A 22,810-nucleotide genomic window follows, 5' to 3' on the forward strand; every position below is an offset into this window, starting at 1 on the left:
CAAACAAACCCCTCAGGAAGAGGTTTTCATACGAGGGCACACAGGCCGCTCGATGGGTAACTGGCACTGTCTTCTAAGAAGAAGCAGGTCTTCCACCCACGAAATGTACGTCGAGGTTGTGGGGGTCAATATTGGCGCACCTGTGGCTCTCTCGCTTTCTGGCTAATGCATTATGTTATTAACCACTATGTTACTTTGTACTGCACTGTTTTAGTATCGCAGGTCACCTTATACATCCTTCTAGTTATATGCTATTACTGTTTGTTTAGCAATCATTCTTAACATCTTTAATATAGCCTATTTGTTTTGCACGATATTACCCCACCATGTTTCTCCTCCTAATATACAAATAAACTAAGCAGGAACTAAAAGCACAAGACAGAACCATAGTAAATAAATTAACTGGCAGTGGACGTTTTAGCTTCAGGAGTTTAAACAGAAGACAGCCTCGTCTAGGGCTCACAGAAAGGAGCAATTTAAACAGTAACAAATGCCATAGCTCCCTGACTGAGCATCACCAAAAGTCCCAGGAATTATGCAGGACTGTCGCATCGCTGCCACTCGTTGCCTGCAACAAACACATGGCATCGCCCAGTTTCTGAAGTGAAGAAAGAGAGGATAGGTACTGGCCTGGATGTTACCACGTCATCGTTCGCTAAAGCAAACAAGAGGCCAGGCAGAGCGCAGTACCGGACAGTGGACTGCATTAGTGTGGGATAGGTAAACAGCAAGGTATTATTTTTTTTACACTCCTTTTTATTACGATCTGGGGTCCTGTTGAGACCCCAAAGCGAAAAAAGGAACATTCGATTTGCATCTGAGTAGAATATAGAAACATTGTATGGGCACTACACGGATGTGAATGAATTGACTCTCAAAGGGTCTATCACAGCTGCACAGTCTGGTGTCTGCGGTTTTTATGCACGGCTGCTATTGGTATACAACCTACATCGTAACTTTCAAAAGAGGAAGTTTCAAAAAGTTTAAAAAAGGAAATGAAAATGTATTGTTCTTAAACTTTCACCATCTGGGTCTGTGTACTGAAGGAAAAGAACTCTCTGGACATCTAACTGTTGGGTAAGAGTAGACTACTCATTTACTTATATATATGTATATATATATAGATAGATTGATATATATTTCTAAACCTGGAAGTCCTATTTAAAATCAAATAAAACACCCTTCGATGTGCTATTTCCAGGTGTATAGTTATAGTGGATCCTGGGCTAGCAAGAGTCTTACTATTCCTTCTTTCACACAAAAACAGGCAATAATCCAGTTTCCTGGGACCCCGATACGAATTTTACATTGAGACTGTAGAGTCTATCATAATGTTATCAACAGTTTTTGTCTGTTCACTTTTTGTCCAATTCTGTCCTTTTGAGTCTGACCAGGTCTGGGTAGCATAGATAGTGAATTTTGGGGATATCACACCCAACAGTTGTTATGGAAATGTGAGCCAATCCAGAAATCATCGTAAAAGAGTAACTTTAGCCATTGTTGATAGAAGTGCTTCAATCTGGTGCAGACATTTATCCAGTGTTTGAAAAATGTTTTTAAAAATTAAATTCTCTGTAGAGGTGAGTGAAACAGAAACAAATGCATTCAGTTGCGAACTCCACAATTGTTTGTTGAGTAGACTATTAGGATTTGTCTTTTTCTTAAGTTTTTGGAGCAGAAACGCTAAAAAAATCACAGAGTTCAAAAGTCCAATGTTTATTGGAGACTTGCAAAGTTTCTGACCCGAAAACTGACCAAAAAACCCTCAGTGTCAACGTAACCTTAAATTGAATAATTATGTTCAAATCAACGCCAATCTTTGACCGGCTCAAATTATTTGGTCTCAAAAACAAACAAATAAACTCTTTGTTTGGGCAATTTTGCCATATGGAAGGAATTAAATGTTTTTTGACCACAAATGGAAAGTGAGATAATTTTTCTTTATCATTTGAACATCGGTAACACCTATAAAGAAAAAAGATCATCAACGCACCCAAAACCCTCGAAATAGGGCAAAACAAGGAGAGGGCTGGTTACCAAACCCAGTGTAATAATATTGCTTTATCTTTTCATATTAGGTGACCTCAAAAAGGTAAAAAAAATGTATGAATAAAAATAGCATTAAAGGGAGCAACAAAAATGAATATTCTTAGCCACAGCAGATTTGGAAACACACATTTGTTAGAGTTTTGTGGGGTATTTCTTTATTATGTTACTTGCTCATATATTGTGCCGTTAATTTCCATAGAGCTTTACAGACATGAGTATCACTGTCCCCCATAGGGCTCACAATCTAAATTCCTCTCAATTTTTCTATTTTTTTGTTACTGCAGCCATTTGAGAGCATTGTTTTTTGTAGGACAAGTAGTAGTTTTGAATAATTTCATTTGTTTTAGTATATATTGTACAGAAAAACTGGGTAACAAAATCCAAAAAAGAAAATGCCATTCTCCATTTTTTTTGGGGGGGGGGGAAAGTGCGATGGGGTTGGATAGTTTCTTTTATATTTTATACTGTCTCAAAATATATATTTTGATTTGTGTGACCACTTTCTGAGAAGCATATCTTTATTTTCTCTCAGTGGAGCTGGGTGAGGGTTTTTGTTTTGCATAGACAGTTGATGCTTTGATGCATAAGGCAGTAAAGTGAAAAAGCTGTACACTAAACACAATATTATAGGGAAATATTGGTAAAGCATAACCGCTATAGGAATATTAGAACAATGAAAAATACATTTGGCTAACTGGACAAAAAGGAAAACATGAAAAATGAAAATTGCATAACTGCTAAGGATATTTGAAATAGAAGAGATATTTAGCAAATGTATTGATCAATGCAATTGTGCCCAAATACTACGACAAGGTAATCTCTTATTATTCGGGAACCTAACCGTAAATGCTTCTCTATGTGCGACTAAAAATCTGCAGGTCTGGGCAGATAGGCTCCTGGCTATATAGATTGGTGAACAAAGCATAGCAGACAGGTGGGGTTCACAGACAGAAATAACTGAATACTCATGAGAAAAGACTGTCTGGAACACAAATGTGTGTAAAGTAGATGCTATCTTAAAAAACACATAACTATAACTGTCTGAGAAACCCGCCCATCTGGTATGCTCTGTTCACCACTCTATATGGCCAGGAGCCTATCTGCCCAGACCTCCAGATTTTTAGTCGCACATAGAGAGGCATTTACGGTTAGGTTCCTGAATAATAAGAGATTACCTTGTCGTGGTATTCTGGCACAATTGCATTGATCAATACATTTGCTAAATGTCTCTTCTATTTCAAATATCCTTAGCAGTTATGCAATTTTCATTTTTCATGTTTTCCATTCTTTCCAGTTAGCCAAATGTATTTTTCATTGTTCTAATATTCCTATAGCAGTTATGCTTTACCAATATTTCCTTATAATATAGTGTTTAGTGTGCAGCTTTTTCACTTTACTATAGTTATGTGTTTTTTAAGCTAGCACCTAGTTCACACACATTGTGGTCCAGACAGTCTATTCTCATTGATACATAAGACAATCTGATGTCATTGGTCTGGATTAAAACTCTTGAGTCTATGCTCAGTTTCTCTGTCCGCCAGAATACAGTACATTCACCTTTTCTTCGAGTATTTAGTTTCTGTTATAGGTGCTTTGGTTCTATTAGGGTAACAGGTGTATTCATTTACTCGTTTGACTGCCCCATCACCTTTCGGGTGCGGCTTTAAATACTTTCCCCCTGCTAGTATTTCCTGCTGGTGATATTCTCATTTTGATGTCCAGTCATATTGCTGTTAGTTTCTGACAGTCAGTGGAAGATCAGCTAGTATATGTCTCTCTGAAATTTATGATCTCCACTTTGCACCTTTCTCTTGTTTGTTGTCAATATGTATGCAGCATATTCTTTCGCAAATTTTCACCCCTTCTGGTATTTTGCATTTTATTGTTTGACCTACTCACTTTAGGATCACTTCCTACTTCAGCACACCTTCCCTTCTATGGGTAATGTTCACTCTGCTCCGCCCTCTGGCTCCTTAAGAGGAATGTGAAGTGCTCCATGGCTTATAAGGCAACATAGGCCTTAATTGCCATGGTTTAGTCTGTGGTCAGGGTTATTCCAACTCCCGCAGGAAGCACTAGGGACTGCAGGGTTAGGGTCTCTAGTCTGTACAGGAACTGGGACTGCAGGGTTAGGATCTCTAGTCTGTACAGGAACTGGCAGTTTTATAGTGTATTACATTTGCCCTTTATGAGTAGCTGTATGAACATAACATTTGATATTTTGTTGCATATTTGCAAGGGTATGGCAACAAAAAAAAGACTGATCACCTATAAACTGCTTTAGCATTGCAGTGTATAGTAAAAAATTATAGTCACCAACGAAGCTTAAGTGAAGTAAGATGGCAATCCATGATCATGTTGAAGGAAGGGGCATGCATGTCTATAACCATGGGGGGAGTAAGGGAGATACAGTATGTGCCTGAATTGTTGCTCCACCGGGATCATGCCATGTAAATGCCGCCGTCATAAATTGACAGCATGATATAAAAAGTTAAACAGCAGCAATCGGAATAAACTCCAATCACTGCTGGAATGTAAGCAGGGTTTATGTTGACCTTTGTCCTTGTTGGAGAAAAAAGGCAAGGTTTTGTATCAAATAGCAAGCATTGATTATACAATATGTGTTCCACGATTGCGACTGCGCAGAGATTTGTTTGGGTTTCAGATCCATCCAGTTCCTCGGGAAATTAGGAACAATTGGGAAATGCATAGGAAAGTTGTAGTGTGAAGGTGCTACTTAATGGATTTGAAGCATAAAATGGAGACTTGAAGGACAAAATGGATTCTGATCTCTCACAGGCAGCTATAACACAACTAAGGGGTACTTTACACGTTGCGCGATCGCTGCCAATATATCGTCGGGGTCACGTCGTTAGTGACGCACATCCGGCGCCGGTAACGACCTCGCAACATGTAAATCCTAGAGGGAATAATAAACGAGCACAGAAGCGTACAATATCGCTGATCTGTGTAACGTCGTTCATTTCCATAATGTCGGGTCGACCGCAGGTACAATGTTGTTTGTCGCTCCTGCAGCAGCACACATCGCTGTGTGTAAACCCGCAGGAACGACCAACATCTCCTTACCTGCGTCCCGACGCCAATGCGGAAGGGAGAAGGTGGGCAGGATGTTATGTCCCACTCATCTCCGCCCCTCCGTTTCTATTGGCCGGCCGATTAGTGATGTTGCGGTGACGTTGCTGTGACGCCGAACGCACCTCCCCCTTGAAGGAGGGATTGTTCAGCAGTCACAGCGACGTCGCCGAGCAGGTATGTGCGTGTAAAGCTGCTGTAGCGATAATGTTCGCTACAGCAGCAATCACCACATATCGCATGTGCGACGGGGGCGGGTACTATCACGCTGGACATTGCTAGCCGATGCTAGCGATGTCGCAGCGTGTAAAGTACCCCTAACACCCCAATGTCACCCGATTTCAGTATTTTTGAAAATCATTTACTGTAGTTTTTGGTATATAAGACACACGTTTCCTTCCAAAAATTTATGAGGAAAATGAGGGGTGCATCTTATAATCTGAGTGTAACTTACTGGGGGAGGTGGAGAAGGGTCACAGGAAATGCTGTGGGGCGCGGACGCTGTGATGTGGGCTGTGCTGCAGGCTGTGCTGTGGGCTGTGCTGTGGGCTGTCCAGGGGCCGCTATTCTGAAAATGTCATCGGTGTGGGCTTCAAATAATGGCGCTCAGTCGGCGCATACGCAGATGGAGCTTTCGGCTCAAGATCTTATCTGCGCATGCGCCGTCTTCTGCCCATTGATCTCCATACAGAGTTCTGGATTTTCCTCCTGCCTCACAGTGCCCGCAGCAAGCATCTGGGACACCCACTGCACCGCCCGCAGCATCACCCTACTCTAGCACCGCCCTTGCCTCCTATGACCCTGATCCAAAACCGCTGCCCCCCCCGGTAAGACACCAACGGATTATAAAACAGACCCCATATTTCCCCCCCTTTTTTTCTCTACATTTGGGTTGCATCTTATCATCCGGTGCATCTTATAAAAAGAAAAGTACGGTACCTAATACAGTATATAACATTTTTTAAAAAAACATTTGTCAAGTACAGTTTTAATTTTTTTGTTACAAGTGAAAGAGTATCAGATATGGCCCCATCATTAGCATGAAATCCACGCTCCCTACTCTACATCTGTGATATGAAGTAGAATCATAAGCACAATTATTAAAATATAATAGACCTATAGACTCATGTGGAAGTGCGATAGTCTAAATGACAATCTAGGGATTGTTTTCGGCATTTTGTTCTCCTCAATAATTCTAGAATCTCTATTTTTTCTCGGAAAGTGGAAGGAAATGGACAAAACTGAAAATAATTCTAAAAATGATTTTGAGGAACTACAAATTCCGATTGCAGATGTGAGCATTTTTATTTTTATTCTCTGATAAAAACGTGTAGGTGTAATATATTCTAACATTTTATAACCGTCCTGACAGTTGCCTCAGATAGGGAGTGTCCCTTACGAAAGTATACCAAGTCCTTGTGGTTTCCTATTCCGCCACTACAACAAATGCAAATTGTTTAGCACATAGTGGAAAGTTGTGCACTCGGGGGGATGTGCACACGGAGGTTTTTGTGTAGGTTTTGGAGTGAAAACTCTTAAAATCCTCCTAATAAACTTGAAGATTCTGCTCCAAAAACTCTGCAAACAGTGTACACTCAGTGTGCACAAAGCCTAAGGATATTGTGGAGATTTAGCTCACTCGGCTGCAGATCAAGGTAATCACAAGAAACAGGTTTTGTTTAAACTTTAGCTGACTTATTTAGGCTTCATAAAGCAGTCAAACAATAAACTCAAAACAGCCTTTATCAGGCATAAAGAAACAAACAGTACCTATCAATCCATATACTTCTACGGGGTCCACCGCTTTTTTAGCTCAAGCATTCTGATGGAATTCTGCACACCTCCATACACGTAGAGAATCTGCCTGAATCCTAAGGTCACCCTTTTAACTCCTGGACCACATCCTAGGGTGGAAATATGTGAACAGCCATCCCACCCATCTCTATGACTGGTCACAACCCAGCAACCCTTGCCTATTAACCATCTCTGCATCTAACATGCTGTAGCCGACTTCCAGGTCTACATCACTGAGGCCATCAACCTTTGTGGAACATATCTCCCCCCAGGATATTTCCAGCGACCATCTTACAACTTGTATAGATTGCATGTTCTTTTCTTGACTATAAGTGTTGTGCTTGTGCTACTAAATAAAATATTTAAGGAATATGGACCCCCCCAGTCCACCTACATTACTGGCCCTTTGAATAATTTCCAACTTAATCTTAACACATACTTAACAACAGCCAATAAGAGTGGCAGTTAAAGGGTTATTCCACACTTAGAAAGCTATTAACTATCTCATAACTAGGCCACTGATGATAAGAATAGAGTTATGAAATGTTTTAATAAAAAATAAAACTGTTTTCAGGACTGCTGGAAATAATATTCCAAAGTCGATTGTTGGTCCTCAGCTTTATTATAACTGAGTATTTCAGAACCATCTACTTTCGATTGATGTGGGTCCCTTCTGTTGGACCAACAATGTTTACAAGTTATCACCTATCGACAGGAGGTGAGTATCATTGTATTAAAGGGAACCTGTCAACAGATTTGGCGACTATAAGCCGTGGCCACCACCAGTGAGCTCTTATATACAGCACTCTAGAAAACAGTTTATAAGAGCCAAGGTCGCACTGCAGAACGTTAAAAACACTTATAATATTCACCTAAGGGGTGGATCGGTCCAATGGGTGTCGCTGGTCTCCGGTTAGGTGCTTCCTTCATCTTCTGCAATCTCCATCATCCTGCCAAGCCCCGTGCATGACGCGTCTGGCATAATTCACAGTCAGGCCTCCTTTGCGCTCCTGCGCAGGCGCACTTTGATCTGCCTGGCTAAAGGCAGATTAAAGTACTGTAGTACGCATGCGCAGGCCATCTTAGACCTTTTCTCGCGCCTGCGCATTAAAGTACTTTGCTCTGTCCTTTCTGTGAATGATGCTGGACACGCCATGCACGGGGCTGGGCAGGAGGACGGAGATCACAGAAGATGGAGGAGGCACCAGACCGGAGAGCAGTGACACCTATCGGACCGATCTGCCCCCTAGGTGAGTATTATAAAAGTGTTTTTTACATTATACAGCACAGCCTGGGCTCTTATATACAGTATTCTAGAATGTTGAATTTAAGGGCTCACTGGTGGTGACCGCAGCTTATAGGGGCCAAATCTGGGGACAGGTTCCCTTTAATATCTGAATCCAAGAGATAAAATTAAGGAAAAGCCCAGAGGTAAGACTTAGTCAAAAGTCATAGATTGCTGTTTATTGTTTATTAAAGAAAAAACTGTGAGGAAGATATTCTGCTGGAGCAAGTTGTGCTGCAGACGTATTAATAAAAAGGAGCAAAATTATAGACTTTTTCATATTTGATTGAACTTTCTCCTATGATAATTATTACCCCTGTTAAGAAATATTGTAGAAACCGCCTAGTAGGGTGAAGGAGGGCAATAGGCTCTGTTTTGAGCATATTTCTACACGATGGCACTGTTATGGCTAAATAATCTGCTTATCTTTATGACATGAGCACTAATCCTTATGGGTGACTTTCGACTAACATCCACACTAATTCGAACCTCCCACTCCCGAATCCAAGACTTCTTCCGAGCTGCACCAAACCTCTGGAACACTCTACCCCAAGAAGTTAGGACGAATCACAACTTACTCAGCTTCAGACGCTCCCTAAAAACGCTTCTTTTTAGGGCGGCCTATCACACTCCCTAGCCAAACTAATTTCACCTAATCCCTCTACAACGTCTCAGAACATAACCCCACATCAAACTCCATGGCACCCAAATGCATCTCAAGGCTCTGGCCAACTGGTCCAGGAAGCCATTATCTATCCCCCATGAGATGGCTGGATTGTCATTGTAAATAAGCACTTGTACCTTGCCCCTCCCCCCACCTCATTGTAGATTGTAAGCTCTCACGAGCAGGGTTGCCATTTTTCCCTTTAAATATTGTATCTTCTATAATTGTTACTTGTTTGTATATGTTCATGTATATGATATGTATATGTATATGAGCCTCCTGAATTGTAAAGCGCTGCGGAATATGTTGGCGCTATAGAAATAAAGATTATTATTATTATTATTATTATTATTATTATTATGGGTTGTCTACAGGGAGAAGATATGAGAATGTTTTTGAGCTCGTTGGTCCCAGTCTTGACTATAATCATCCTTGTTCCTGGTGAAGGTGAGTGCTATGCTAATAGTTTTCGAAGTTGATCGTCACTTTTACCGTTAATTTAAGCATCATTTTTGGAGCACAAAAAACAAGGATACTCATTATTTCATAGATTATGATGGACAATGAAAGTTATTCTGACAATTTATAATAAGTAAGTTCTGGTTAATTACCAGCAGAACTTAAAGGGGTTACTCGTGATTTTTGTTTTAAAAAAAATGTGGCTGATTCATTTATAAAACAGAATCTTGCCCACACAGTGTTGTATTTCCTATTGCAACTCTGTTCCATTGAAGTTGCAATTCCATGCCCAACAAGTGATATATTTAAAGGGAACCTGTCAGGTGCAATATGTACCCAGAAACATGAGCAGTTCTGGATGCATATTGCTAATCCCTGCCTTACTATCCCTGTATACACTGGCATAGATAAAGAGATCTTTAAAAAAAGTATTTCTAATGATCCTTTATAATATGCTAATGAGACCAGGGACTAGTCACAAGGGCATTACTTCCCTTGGCTAGTCGGCCCCCTTAGCATGTTAGCACGCCCCTGTGGGCAAGCTAACATGCTAAGGAATGCGTGTCATCAAAGCAATGGTTGCTTTCACCTCTGTTGCCTTGCCATTCCCACAACCTTCATATTGTGTTACTTCACAAGCACACGTCGCTCATGTACAGTACCGACCAAACGTTTGGACACAGGTTCTCATTCAAAGAGTTTTTTTTATTTTCAAGACTCTGAAAATTGTAGATTCACATTGAAGGCATCAAAACTATGAATTAAAATATGTGGAATTAAATACTTAAAAAAGAGTCAAACAACTGAAAATATGTCTTCTATTCTAGGTTCTTCAAAGTAGCCACCTTTTGCTTTCATTACTACTTTGCACACTCTTGGCATTCTCTTGTTGAGCTTCAAGAGGTAGTCACCGGAAATGGTTTTCCAACAGTCTTGAAGGAGTTCCCAGAGATGCTTAGCACTTGTTGGCCCTTTTGCCTTCACTCTGCGGAGCAGCTCACCCCAAACCATCTCGATTGGGTTCAGGTCTGGTGACTGTGGAGGCCAGGTCATCTGGCATAGCACCCCATCACTCTCCTTCTTAGTCAAATAGCCCTCACACAGCCTGGAGGTGTGTTTGGGGTCATTGTCCTGTTGAAAAATAAATGATGGTCCAACTAAACGCAAACCAGTTGGAATAGCACGCTGCTGCAAGATGCTGTGGTAGGCATGCTGGTTCTGTATGCCTTCAATTTTTAATAAGTCCCCAACAATGTCACCAGCAAAGCACCCCCACACCATCACACCTCCTCCTCCATGCTTCACGGTGGGAACCAGCCATGTAGAGTCCATCTGTTCACCTTTTTTACAAAGACACGGTGGTTGGATCCAAAGATCTCAAATTTGGCCTTATCAGACCAAAGCACAGATTTCCACTGGTCTAATGTCCATTCCTTGTGTTCTTTAGCCCAAACAAGTCTCTTCTACTTGTTGCCTGTCCTTAGCAGTGGTTTCCTAGCAGCGATTTTACCATGAAGGCCTGCTGCACAAAGCCTCCTCTTAACAGTTGTTCTAGAGATGAGAAGGTGTGTCCAAACATTTGGTCTGTACTGTAAATCAATGGTATCATGCCCACAGGGGCATGATACCACGGAAAGTATGCAAACGTCCAGGGGACTAGACCGTCTCCTATTTACATAGGGAACATGTAAGTAATAAAACTTTTTTATACATTACTATTATGCAATATTACAACACAGGGATGGGTAGGAAGGGGTTACTAGGCCATCACCCTGCTTGTAGGTTAGAGCGCATAAGGGGCATGATAGGTTCCCTTTAACTTTAATGTGTTCAGAAATCAGCTGAGAAAAGCTCAGAAGAATGAAGACAAACTCTCTGACTGATTTTCAGTTAACTCATGCTACACTCAACAATAGACTGCATAATATAATTTTTAATGAAATTGCAAAATAATGATTTTTTTTTAGCCTGCTAAAAATTGCCCCCAAAAGGTGTCCATATAAGTTTACTTTAATTTAAGCTGAGAAACATATATTTCTGACCCCACATAACGCATTACTTCTTTCCTCAAGGATAAATTAATTTCTTTAAAGAGACACTTTCCATTATTTTAAACCAGATATGAATCAACATCATTTAAAAAAATGTGTGGATGAGTTGTTTTTCAGAAAATAATTTTTTAACATCTTGCTACCTAAATTATTTCATAAAAACCAATTCAAACAAAAAAGAATCAGAAACAAAATATAAAAGTAGTAATCTTTATTGTGAAAATTTTTTAAAAGACAAGATTAGGTGTAGTAACAGGTAAAGTGCACAAGATGGCGTACTAGAGCAGAGGAGAGAACGGGTCGGTTTAAAAAGAACGTAATAACATGCATAAAGCCTACAAGGAATATCACCTAGTCACAGTAAGATAAACATATAAGTCAGGGAAGTTAAGACCCCGTGACAGGTGAAAAACCAAGATAGCACAAAAAAATTGCAAATAAATAAACCACAGACTACTTTACTCACCGCTGGAATGGCGCCAGATCCCACCTACGCACGGTTCGGCGCAAGCCTTCATCAGGGGGGCGTGGCGTCATGCCGGCAGGGTAAGCCCATAAAAATAGGGTCATAGCCAATCAGATCTTATTAATTGGCGAATGCGCTGTGCATACCGATGCAGGGCACGGACGGAGAAGTGCGTCATCACCACGGAGTAACAGAGACCATCCCCTATGAGTTACGGCCTCACGTGGTCAGACCACGTGACACATATGACGCAGGAGGGAAGGACTCCAGTCCACCGCGATGATAAAGATGCGACCCCCTGACAGCACACTGCCCAGAGACAACGCATGCGCTCTAATCTGAGATACGAAGAGTAAAGAAATCAGAGTATAGAGCTTTTCACATGTCACGAAGTAAGTGTGGGCAATTTAAACAGTATTTTTCATAAATGTCATAGTATTCAATAGAGTTCAACTTTAGATGATCATATTCATCAGATATATTCATTATAGCAATAAAGACTTCACCAGAGATCCCTATTAAATAATGAGCAATAATTCCAATTAATTCAAAAATATAAATTAGTATATATTTGTTTTATGTATGTAGTATATGTATGTTTTACAGAGGATGTGGTGTGCCTTGGATCATGTGCCGTTCCCTTTCTTCTCCAAACTTTTTTCTTCCCATCATTCTGGTACAGGTTGATCTTTGTCTCATCTGTCCATAGAATACTTTTCCAGAACTGAGCTGGCTTCATGAGGTGTTTTTCAGCAAATTTAACTCTGGCCTGTCTATTTTTGGAATTGATGAATGGTTTGCATCTAGATGTGAACCCTTTGTATTTACTTTCATGGAGTCTTCTCTTTACTGTTGACTTAGAGACAGATACACCTACTTCACTGAGAGTGTTCTGGACTTCAGTTGATGTTGTGAACGGGTTCTTCTTCACCAAAGAAAGTATGCGGCGATCATCCACCACTGTTGTCATCCGTGGACGCCCAGGCCTTTTTGAGTTCCCAAGCTCACCAGTCAATTCCTTTTTTCTCAGAATGTACCCGACTGTTGATTTTGCTACTCCAAGCATGTCTGCTATCTCTCTGATGGATTTTTTTCTTTTTTTTCAGCCTCAGGATGTTCTGCTTAACCTCAATTGAGAGTTCCTTAGACCGCATGTTGTCTGGTCACAGCAACAGCTTCCAAATGCAAAACCACACACCTGTAATCAACCCCAGACCTTTTAACTACTTCATTGATTACAGGTTAACGAGGGAGACGCCTTCAGAGTTAATTGCAGCCCTTAGAGTCCCTTGTCCAATTACTTTTGGTCCCTTGAAAAAGAGGAGGCTATGCATTACAGAGCTATGATTCCTAAACCCTTTCTCCGATATGGATGTGAAAACTCTCATATTGCAGCTGGGAGTGTGCACTTTCAGCCCATATTATATATATAATTGTATTTCTGAACATGTTTTTGTAAACAGCTAAAATAACAAAACTTGTGTCACTGTCCAAATATTTCTGGACCTAACTGTATATATATAATCAGGGTATATATGTGCATCCATATATAGATAAAAATAGTAGCTATAATAAGTAAAAAATTCATAAAAATTCATTAGATTAGTATTACAAAATCTGTGTATTAATATATATTAGGTGAAAAAAATTTGTTTTTTTAAAAAAAATGTGCAAAAAAATACATCAGCAGATATCCAATAGGAGTGAAATATTAGTAATGAATTATTATAAAAAATTATTACAAAAATGTATGTGCTAAAAGTATATGATAATGTGAAATGTGTATGTGATATGAAAAGTGAAAAGATGATAAATTGATGAAATATATATATATAACTCATGTAAGGAGTAATATTAATATATAAATAATTACGTATAAGTGGATATATCCAAATGTTGGTGAGAAAATAAATAAATAAAACAAACATAAGTGCAATAAATACAATGTGGAGTGAATTTACATAGATTGAAACACATAATTACAAAAACTATCTCAAACATACATGAAAATGACTGATACACTAGCTAGTCAGATGCTTTGGTACTTGTACAATAATCACAGGATCCGAAGCAAGTTGTTTCCATCTTGAATTGAAAAACACCGGAAAAACTGTATAAAAGAGATGATTCATAATTGCACACATATACATGTGTATATGATATTAATCTATAAAGGAAAAGCAAAAGATAAATAAGATTAAAAACAGGTTAAAAACGGATTAAAAACAGATTAAATTAGTCAAGTAGAAATATATAATAGCTCTGCCAAAATATGACTATGATCAGAAAGATGAGACAAAAAATTAGTTAAAAAAGATACACAATTAACAAAATTAGTAAAAGAACACCTAAGATTCATAGGAATGGTGCAAAACTTAGTCTCGTTGAGACCTTTGGGGTGAACTGTATTCAAGGTCCAAATCCACCGACTTTCGCACTGTGACAATTTCTTTGCCACATTACCCCCCTGTATGTTTGTGGTAATGTGGTCAATGCCACAAACTCGTAATAAAGTTGAATCACACTGATGGAACTTTTTAAAATGTTTAGGAATAGTCTTCAGTGATTCAACATCTTCCTCTTTTTCAGCCGCGATGATATCCTGGACGTGTTCTCTAACCCGAACTTTCAGGGCACGGGTGGTAAGGCCCACATAAATTTTACCACACGGGCAGGTAGCATAATAGATTACTGCAACTGTTGTACATGTGATGGGATGTGTGATAGTGTATGTTATTGATCCACTAGAATCTGAAAAGTTCGTGGCGCGCTCAACACTTGAGCATGCCACACATCTTCCACATGGCACACAACCCCAGTTAGGGCGGATCTGAAGATTAAAGAGGGTTTTTTTCGTTGGTTGGTAATGACTAAATACCAGCATATCCCTCAGGTTCCTACTGCGTCTGGCCGTAACACTGACATATGATGATAGATACTGTCTCAACGTCGAATCCGATAGAAGAATAGGCCAGTGTTTTTCCATGCATTTTTTCATTTCACTCCACTGTGAGTGAAATGTTGTCACCAATCGGACTTGTTCTTTATCGTTTGTTTTGCTTTTTGTATAGCAGTGATTGTCTATCACTGTCAATTGCTCTAGAATACGCCAGGTTGACATTTCTCTTACTATATCCCCGTTCAGAAAACTTTTTCTTCATCAAATCCGCTTGTTTTATAAAATCGGAATTAGTGGAGCAAACTCTTCTCAAACGTAAGAATTGTCCTGTGGGGATACTTTTGAACATTTGCACAGGATGTGATGAGGTGGCATGGAGCAAAGAGTTCACCGCCGTTTGTTTACTAAACATGTCTGTTTGGAGTTGATTACTCTGGTCGCGTTTTACCAACACATCTACGAAATCTATTTCTTTAGAATCATATTTATATGTTAGATGGAGGTTATAATGATTCAGATTCAGTTTTTCAAAGAAATCTTTTAACTCAGCTGCACTGCCCTTCCAGATTAGAAAGATGTAATCAATGTACCGGGTCCACAATATGACCCGGTCCATTGGTAAATCACTCTCAGAAAGGAATAATTCTCTCTCCCACAGCCCCAGGAAAAGATTAGCGTACAGTGGGGCGCAAGCCGCCCCCACCGCTGTTCCCTGGAGCTGTAGGTAGAAAAATTCTTTGAAAGTAAAGAAATTGTGTGTTAATGTGAATTCCAGGAGGTCTATAACAAACTTCGCAAAGCCAGTTTCCATGTTACTCATCTCCAAGTAGAAGTACGTAGATCTAAGACCATCCTGATGGCAGATGGAGGTATAAAGAGCCTCCACATCACACGTCACCAGAAGCATATCTTCCTCAATACATACTTCATCAAGTTTTCTCAGAAGATCCGAGGTATCTTGAAGGTATGAGGGAAGATTTTCCACTATTTTTTTCAGGTGGAAATCAATGAATCGGCATGCATTCTCCAAAAGGTCACCTATACCCGATACTATGGGCCTACCTGGGGGTTTTCTTGATTCTTGTGTATCTTCGTCAAGAAGTATATAGTTGGCACCATAGGGTCAGAGACATTTAATGCTTGCGAGAGTTCTTTAGTAATTTGTCCAGATGTAACCGCTCTTTCCAACATCCCCGTTAAGATGGTTCTATAGGAATTCAAAGGGTTAAACATTAGCTTCTTATAACATTGGGTATTCTTCAATTGTCTATATGCCTCAGCCTCATACATTTTCTGAGGCCAGAGAACAATATTACCCCCCTTGTCTGCTGGTTTAAAGAGGATATCTGGGATTTGTTTGAGACGATTAAGACTTTGTCTCTCTTCCAATGTCATATTATCTCTGTAGATGTTTTTGGGTATCTGGCCAAATTCATCTGACACTAGTTTTACGTAAAGATCTATAGCTGGGCATGAAGCTAAAGGGGGAGACTTTTGGGACTTTGTTCTAATAGTTTCAGGTATCTTACCCATGTCTCCTATTGAATATTCTTGTGACAGATCTTCAAGAATCCTAAGGGATTCCTGTTCAACATCTGAAGGGAACAATTTCCTTTCATCTTCATTATGGAACCACTTTTTGAAGACTAGGCTCCAACCGAATAGGTGTAAATACTTTATAGCTGTAAATGTGTCAAATCGGGCAGATGGTGCAAACGTTAGCCCTGTAGAGAGAATTGAGACATCAACTGCTGATAGTTGTAAACTAGATAAATTAATTACCTTCAGAGGTTCGTCATTCTGATCCTTTCTTCCTTGTTTATTCTTATTCATCTGCTTTGTTTCAAATTTCCTTTTCAGGCTCCGAGTGGTTGCACCTATATTTTGAGATGAGTCTAAGGCATTTTCTGATGATGAAATAGAGGTCAGGAAGGGTGTCCGACTTCTTTGACCTACTTTCCGCAAATTTTTCCTCCTCCAGCGATATGCTTGATTGGATTGAAAATCATTAAGGTCCCTAGACAATTTTTGAGATTGATTTTCCTGTATTGTTTTTTCCCAATCGTCAAAATGCTTTTCCATTTGAGAGTTAAACGCAGACATATCACTGCTCTCAGAGGTATTCTTTAATTTATTAAAATCCTCATCTATTTCTTTTTCTAGGCTAGTGATTAGAGATGAGCGAACCGGTCGCGGTTCGGCTCGAGGTCGGTTCGCCGAACAGAGCTCCCGTTCGAGTTCGGTTCGTCGAACGTTCGACGAACCGAACTCGAACTGCATAGGAAACAATGGCAGACATTCACAAACACATAAAAACACCTAGAAAACACCTTCAAAGGTGTCCAAAAGGTGACAAACAACTCACAACACAACACAAACACATGGGAAAGTGACAAGGACATATACTCATGCGAAAACAAAAGAGCTGGACAAGGAAAAAGAGGAGGACACACAGATATATGAGTATATGCAAGGAAACATCGATGCCATTACTGTGCAACTTGAGCCCTGCTCATTTTAGGCTTCCAATCTGGATAAATTGCCTGAGATTGCCACGTACGCCTTGGGGATCTTGTCGTGTCCTGCAGCCAGCGTTCTCTCGGAACCTGTCTTCAGTGCTGCTGGGGGTCTGCTGGCAGATAAGCACACGCGTCTGTCCACTGACAATGTGGACATGGCTCTCAGAGGACTTTTCTTCCCCTGGGTCAGCCAGGGGACGGGAAAGGCACGCGTATTTTTGAGAGTGCTTCATGCAAAGCATCTTTTTCATTTTGAAAAGGGGCATCAACTGATGTCAGTCAAGTGGGGTGTGTGTGGCCCAATTAGTGGAAACGAGGGAGACTGTGGTTGGAGTCCCCTCGCTGTGTTTCTAAAAGAACCAAGATGAACAAGTCATGGCTCTCAGAGGACTTTTCTTCCCCTGGGTCAGCCAGGGGACGGGAAAGGCACGCGTATTTTTGAGAGTGCTTCATGCAAAGCATCTTTTTCATTTTGAAAAGGGGCATCAACTGATGTCAGTCAAGTGGGGTGTGTGTGGCCCAATTAGTGGCAACGAGGGAGACTGTGGTTGGAGTCCCCTCGCTGTGTTTCTAAAAGAACTAAGATGAACAAGTCATGGCTCTCAGAGGACTTTTCTTCCCCTGGGTCAGCCAGGGGACGGGAAAGGCACGCATATTTTTGAGAGTGCTTCATGCAAAGCATCTTTTTCTTTTTCAAAAGGGGGTCAACTGATGCCAGTCAAGTGGGGTGTGTGTGGCCCAATTAGTGGCAATGAGGGAGACTGTGTTTGGAGTCCCCTCGCTGTGTTTTACATGATTTTCGAAGGGCATGACATGCCTAAGAGGTTGAGTTTCATCATCTGCAACTTGTTGGCAACAGAAAGGCTGCCTTTACACCCTTTTGAGACTGAGGATTTTCGAGACCTTATGCCCATTGCAGTGCCCCAAGAGCCGATGGCCAGTCGTCACTCCTTCTCCAAGAAAGGCGTGCCCGCGCTACCACAGTAGGTCGCACACAACCTCACCGATTCCTTGAGAAACTCTGTGTGTGACAGGGTGCATTTCACCACAGATACTTGGACCAGTAAGCATGGACAGGGGAGTTACATGTTGCTGACTGGACACTGGGTAACTATGGTGAGAGATGGAGAAGGGTTTGCTGTACAAGTCTTGCCGTCCCCACGACTTGTGTGTCAATCCTTCCTCTGTATGTACAAGTTCCTCCACTGCTTCTGCCTCCTCAACCTCGTGTGGGCCCTCAACCTCGGCCCAAACCCTGTGTGGTCAGTCCACCCTTCCTTGTAACTGCGCCCAAGGAATCCCACACACCTCCTTACTATGCTGGCAGCAGAGCTCAAGGCCATCAGGCGGTCAAATGTTTACTTTGAAATGTAGGGGAAATGTGAGACACCGCTGAGGAATTGTGGACGGTTAGCTCTGGAGAGTGAGACCGAGTTTCATCAATGGTTGTCTCCACTCAACCAGCAGCCAGGGAAGGTCGGGTGCGACAATGATGCAAACCAGTCTGTGACCCTTCTTCAGGGCAATGTGGCACACGTGCCTTGTATGGCTCACGTGTTGAACCTGGTTGTCCAGCAATTTTTAAAACACTATCCCAGCCTACATGGCCTTCTGACCAGGGCACGGTGTAACGCCTGCCTGGATCGACACACTCAGATGGGCTGTAAAGGATAGGCTAGAGGCAAGTCACTCACCAAGCTGGACACCCAGAACCCTGAAACCCTTTAACCCCTATACAGTGATTTGGAATTACACAGGGCCCAAGTTGATCAATACCTGTGGAAGGCTGCAGTTCCAGAGAATAGTAGTCATGCAGGGTCAAAAACATTAATTGAGGAAGAGGAACAGAATGGGATGGCCAGGACTTAATCAGAAAACAAGCAGAGGTGAAATGCGGATCGGCCAACGAGGTACATAAACAGCAAGCAGAAAAAGTAGTCAGGTAACAAGCACACAAACTCATAAAACTGAACTGGGGGTCACAGTAACAAAAGGTTCATAGCTTTGTCTGGCAGTGGTCTGCAGACAGGAGGGGCCTAAAAAAGGGTGTGGTGTCTTCCCATTGGTTGTAGCTGAATGATGGTACTTCATCTGTGAGATACCCACCACCTACATTCAGCCTGTGGTTCTGTATCTGTCAAGGTAACGCAACCCAGTGGGTGACCATAACCTGCGTCCACCTGCACCGCTGGCATCGACTCCTTTCCCATCATCAGCACTATGCACGAAAGGAACACGTTGTCACCTGGCGACCGGAGTACAAATTGATTGAGTGGACTACGTTGGTGACTTAACAGCCGTGTGCGGCAATGATGCAAACCTGTCTGCGGCCCTTCGTCAGGGCAATGTGACACACGTGCCTTGTATGGCTCACGTGTTGAATCTGATTCTCCAGCAATTTTTAAAATACCATCCCGGCCTACATGGCCTTCTGACCAGGGCACGGTGTAACGCCTGCCTGGATCGACACACTCAGATGGGCTGTAAAGGATAGGCTAGAGGCAAGTCACTCACCAAGCTGGACACCCAGAACCCTGAAACCCTTTAACCCCTATACAGTGATTTGGAATTACACAGGGCCCAAGTTGATCAATACCTGTGGAAGGCTGCAGTTCCAGAGAATAGTAGTCATGCAGGCTCACTTTCATCCTTCGCACCCAGCAGCTCAACAACTTTCATCGCTCCTGAAGTCTTAGGATCTGGCGGTTAAACGCCGGAAATGCGATGTTCCGACACGCAGGAATTTGAATTTGCACATGTTGCAGCGTCTGTGGCAGCACCGCAGAGCCCTGCTGAAATACGGTATGATGTATACCCTGGGCTAACTTGATCCATAGGTGGTGCAGATCACGCTGCTGGAGTGGTGTCAGATCAAGGACCTATGCACCCTTCTACACAGTTTACAAATGTCGACGAAGATGTTTAGCACTAGCGATGCCATTCTCAGCGTGACAATTCTGGTCATCTACAAAATGGAGCACACTGTAAGCATTATTCGGAGTCAGGTGTTGGTCCAAGAGGAAGGGGAGGAAGTACAGGAGGAGTCATATGCAGAAGGGATAATAAGATGTACAAGGTCCATACGTTGAGCGGCACCTAGGCGGCAGTCATGGTGGGGGATAGGGATTAACAAGGGCACATAGTATCAGCAAAAAGTGTTGAGGAAGGTGCAGGAGCCCATGAAGAAATGGAGGACGAACTTGCGATGGGCATGGAAGACTCAGCAGATGAGTGAGAGCTTGCTCACATTTCGGTTGTGCGAGGTTGGGGGGAGAGGGCAGAGGAAGGAGGCACGATTCTCACCTCTCTGCCACCAACAAATCAAGGACTTGGTCCTCCTGGATGCACAAGACACATGAGCGCCTTCTTGCTGCACTACCTACAACATGACCCTCGGATTGTACGAATTCGAAGTAATGCTAACTACTGGGTTGCCACACTGTTAGATCCCCGGTACAAGACAAAATTTGGTGAAATAATTCCAGCCATAGAAAGGGACGCACGTATACAGGAGTATCTGCAGAAGGTGGTACGGATTCTTAGATCTGCTTTTCCAGTAAACACCAGTGCTGCACAGAGTGAATCTCAACGCTTTGTCATGGATAGGAGGAAATGGGCTTTTACTTGTCCACATCTGAGGGACCGAGGGCTGGCTGCTGGGCTGAGATGGCATTGAGTACGGTGTCCCTGCAGAGTTGCACTTTTGGTCATATACCAAATGAGTTGAAAAAGGACAAATGCTGGTGGAAAGGGTAACAGGTGTGTTGGAAAGGGGAAAAAAGTTTTTGTCCGTGGGTTTGGTGGTTAAGCAAAAGTAACATTTGATGAAGAAACACCATCTGTTACGGTGGGACTGGCAGATTTGGATAAGGTGGTATATACTATGTTACCGGTATATAACGAAAGTTAATAAGAAAAGAAAGAGAAAGGTATATATCCCCATCAGCAGTCAATGTCCACCGTGCTCCCAGATGGAAAAGGAGAGGTTGGCAAATGGAAGGTTAGGTGGAGGATACAGATCTGTGTGGCTATGAAACTAATAGTTGCCTGAACCGAGTTAGACGCCACTCGGATCTTGAGACTGGGAGCCCTGTTAGCGTCACAGGGTCCACACGCCCACCCAGCCCAGGAACTCCCTGTTAACATCACAGGGGCCATTCAGTACGCTGACCGTGTGCATTGGGGCCACACCTGTGGACAGCAGGCGCATCAGCAGCAGCAGGCCTGTTAATGCCACTGGGCTGCACAAGCAGGACTTGTAGGACAGGAGCTGGTCTTAACCGTTCTGCGTTACCAACTGTGGTGGCGGCCTGCATCGACGCCCTATCCCTGCCTACCTCTGGCCTAAAGCCGCAATGGGTTCAACACATGGAGGTGTGCTCTTTCGGAGCATAATAGAAGACTGCGCACCACCTTGTTGGCTCCAGCCCATTTTATAACCTGGGTCCGCCCCAAACCAGGGTGGACCACAATGCACCTCCTGGAGACAAAAACAGAGTGACACGTCATGAGTGGCATAACTAGCGTCTTATTTGGAACCGCACCTTCAATAATGACCTCATGGCTGCCACGACACAAACACCTCACCAGTCATCGTCTGACCATCAATAATGAGGTGACAAGTCATAAGGGCGGGCCTCTGCAAGCCATTTGGGAGTGGCCTGGCCACATCGTCAGGACACCTGATGCCCTGTGGTCTATATGGGCCCCCCCACATCAGGGGCAGGGCCAAAGAGTTCATTACCGGACCTAGTTTCTGATGCAGTAAGTGCCTGAGCATGGTCAGTTGCATGAAATAGAGTCTCTGAAAAAAGACTTTAGCTCTTCAGCTTTAGCATGGTGTCTCGGCACAACACAGGACTTAGACCCGGCACGGAATGCAAGTACCTGTGCAAAGAGGCTTTTCACACTAAGTGTGGGAGCATGCGCTGTATCCCGAAATGAAGACTTAGCCTCAGGAATGGCACAGTCAGGCTGAGCATACTCACTAGGCGAAACACTGTAGTTAGGCTGCAGCTGGGGTAAATCGGCACACGCATGCGCACTAGCTGCCTCTCCACACTTACACGTGGAGGAGAAATTGCTCTTCGGGTGTGGACTTGGAGATGCTGTCTATGAACAGAAGGGAAAGCTAAAGAAAGCCTCACTTTCTATCCCTCCGAATTATCAAATGCAGCAATGAATTCCCTGAGTTTGCTATAACATTAGCGTAGCAAAATGTGCATGAGGGTGTCCTGCACAGGTGCTAGAAATAGCTTGGCACCAGTGGGGCACTAATGGAATACAACAGCCAGTTCTATGATGCCACTAAATGGCAGTATTTTTTTGCTATCATTATAGCTTATTAAAAACAGAGCAGGAGGGTGTCCTGCACAGGTGCTGCACATAGATTTGCACCAGTGGGGCACTAATGGACTACAACAGCCACTTCTTGTATGCCACTAAGTTTCCTCAGTGTTTGCTAGTATAATGGCTTAGTAACAATGAGTTTGAGTGTGCGATGCAGGCAGACGTGCTGCAAATATCTGTGC

The 22,810-nt window shown here is 42.3% G+C and overlaps 1 protein-coding gene across 1 annotated transcript in view; it reads left to right on the top strand.

The window, feature by feature from the left end:
• Positions 1 to 491: 491 nt before the first annotated feature.
• Positions 492 to 22,810, top strand: part of LOC142310360 (uncharacterized) — a 66,212-nt gene continuing 43,893 nt past the window's right edge. The window contains exons 1-2 of the mRNA XM_075347878.1: positions 492 to 1,077; positions 9,260 to 9,332. Coding sequence (XP_075203993.1) covers positions 9,269 to 9,332 — 64 coding nt within the window. The 5' untranslated portion in view covers positions 492 to 1,077; positions 9,260 to 9,268. The remainder of the gene's footprint in view (positions 1,078 to 9,259; positions 9,333 to 22,810) is intronic.

The sequence above is a fragment of the Anomaloglossus baeobatrachus genome, chromosome 5 (assembly GCF_048569485.1).
Source record: "Anomaloglossus baeobatrachus isolate aAnoBae1 chromosome 5, aAnoBae1.hap1, whole genome shotgun sequence".
Taxonomy (NCBI): Eukaryota; Metazoa; Chordata; class Amphibia; order Anura; family Aromobatidae; genus Anomaloglossus; species Anomaloglossus baeobatrachus.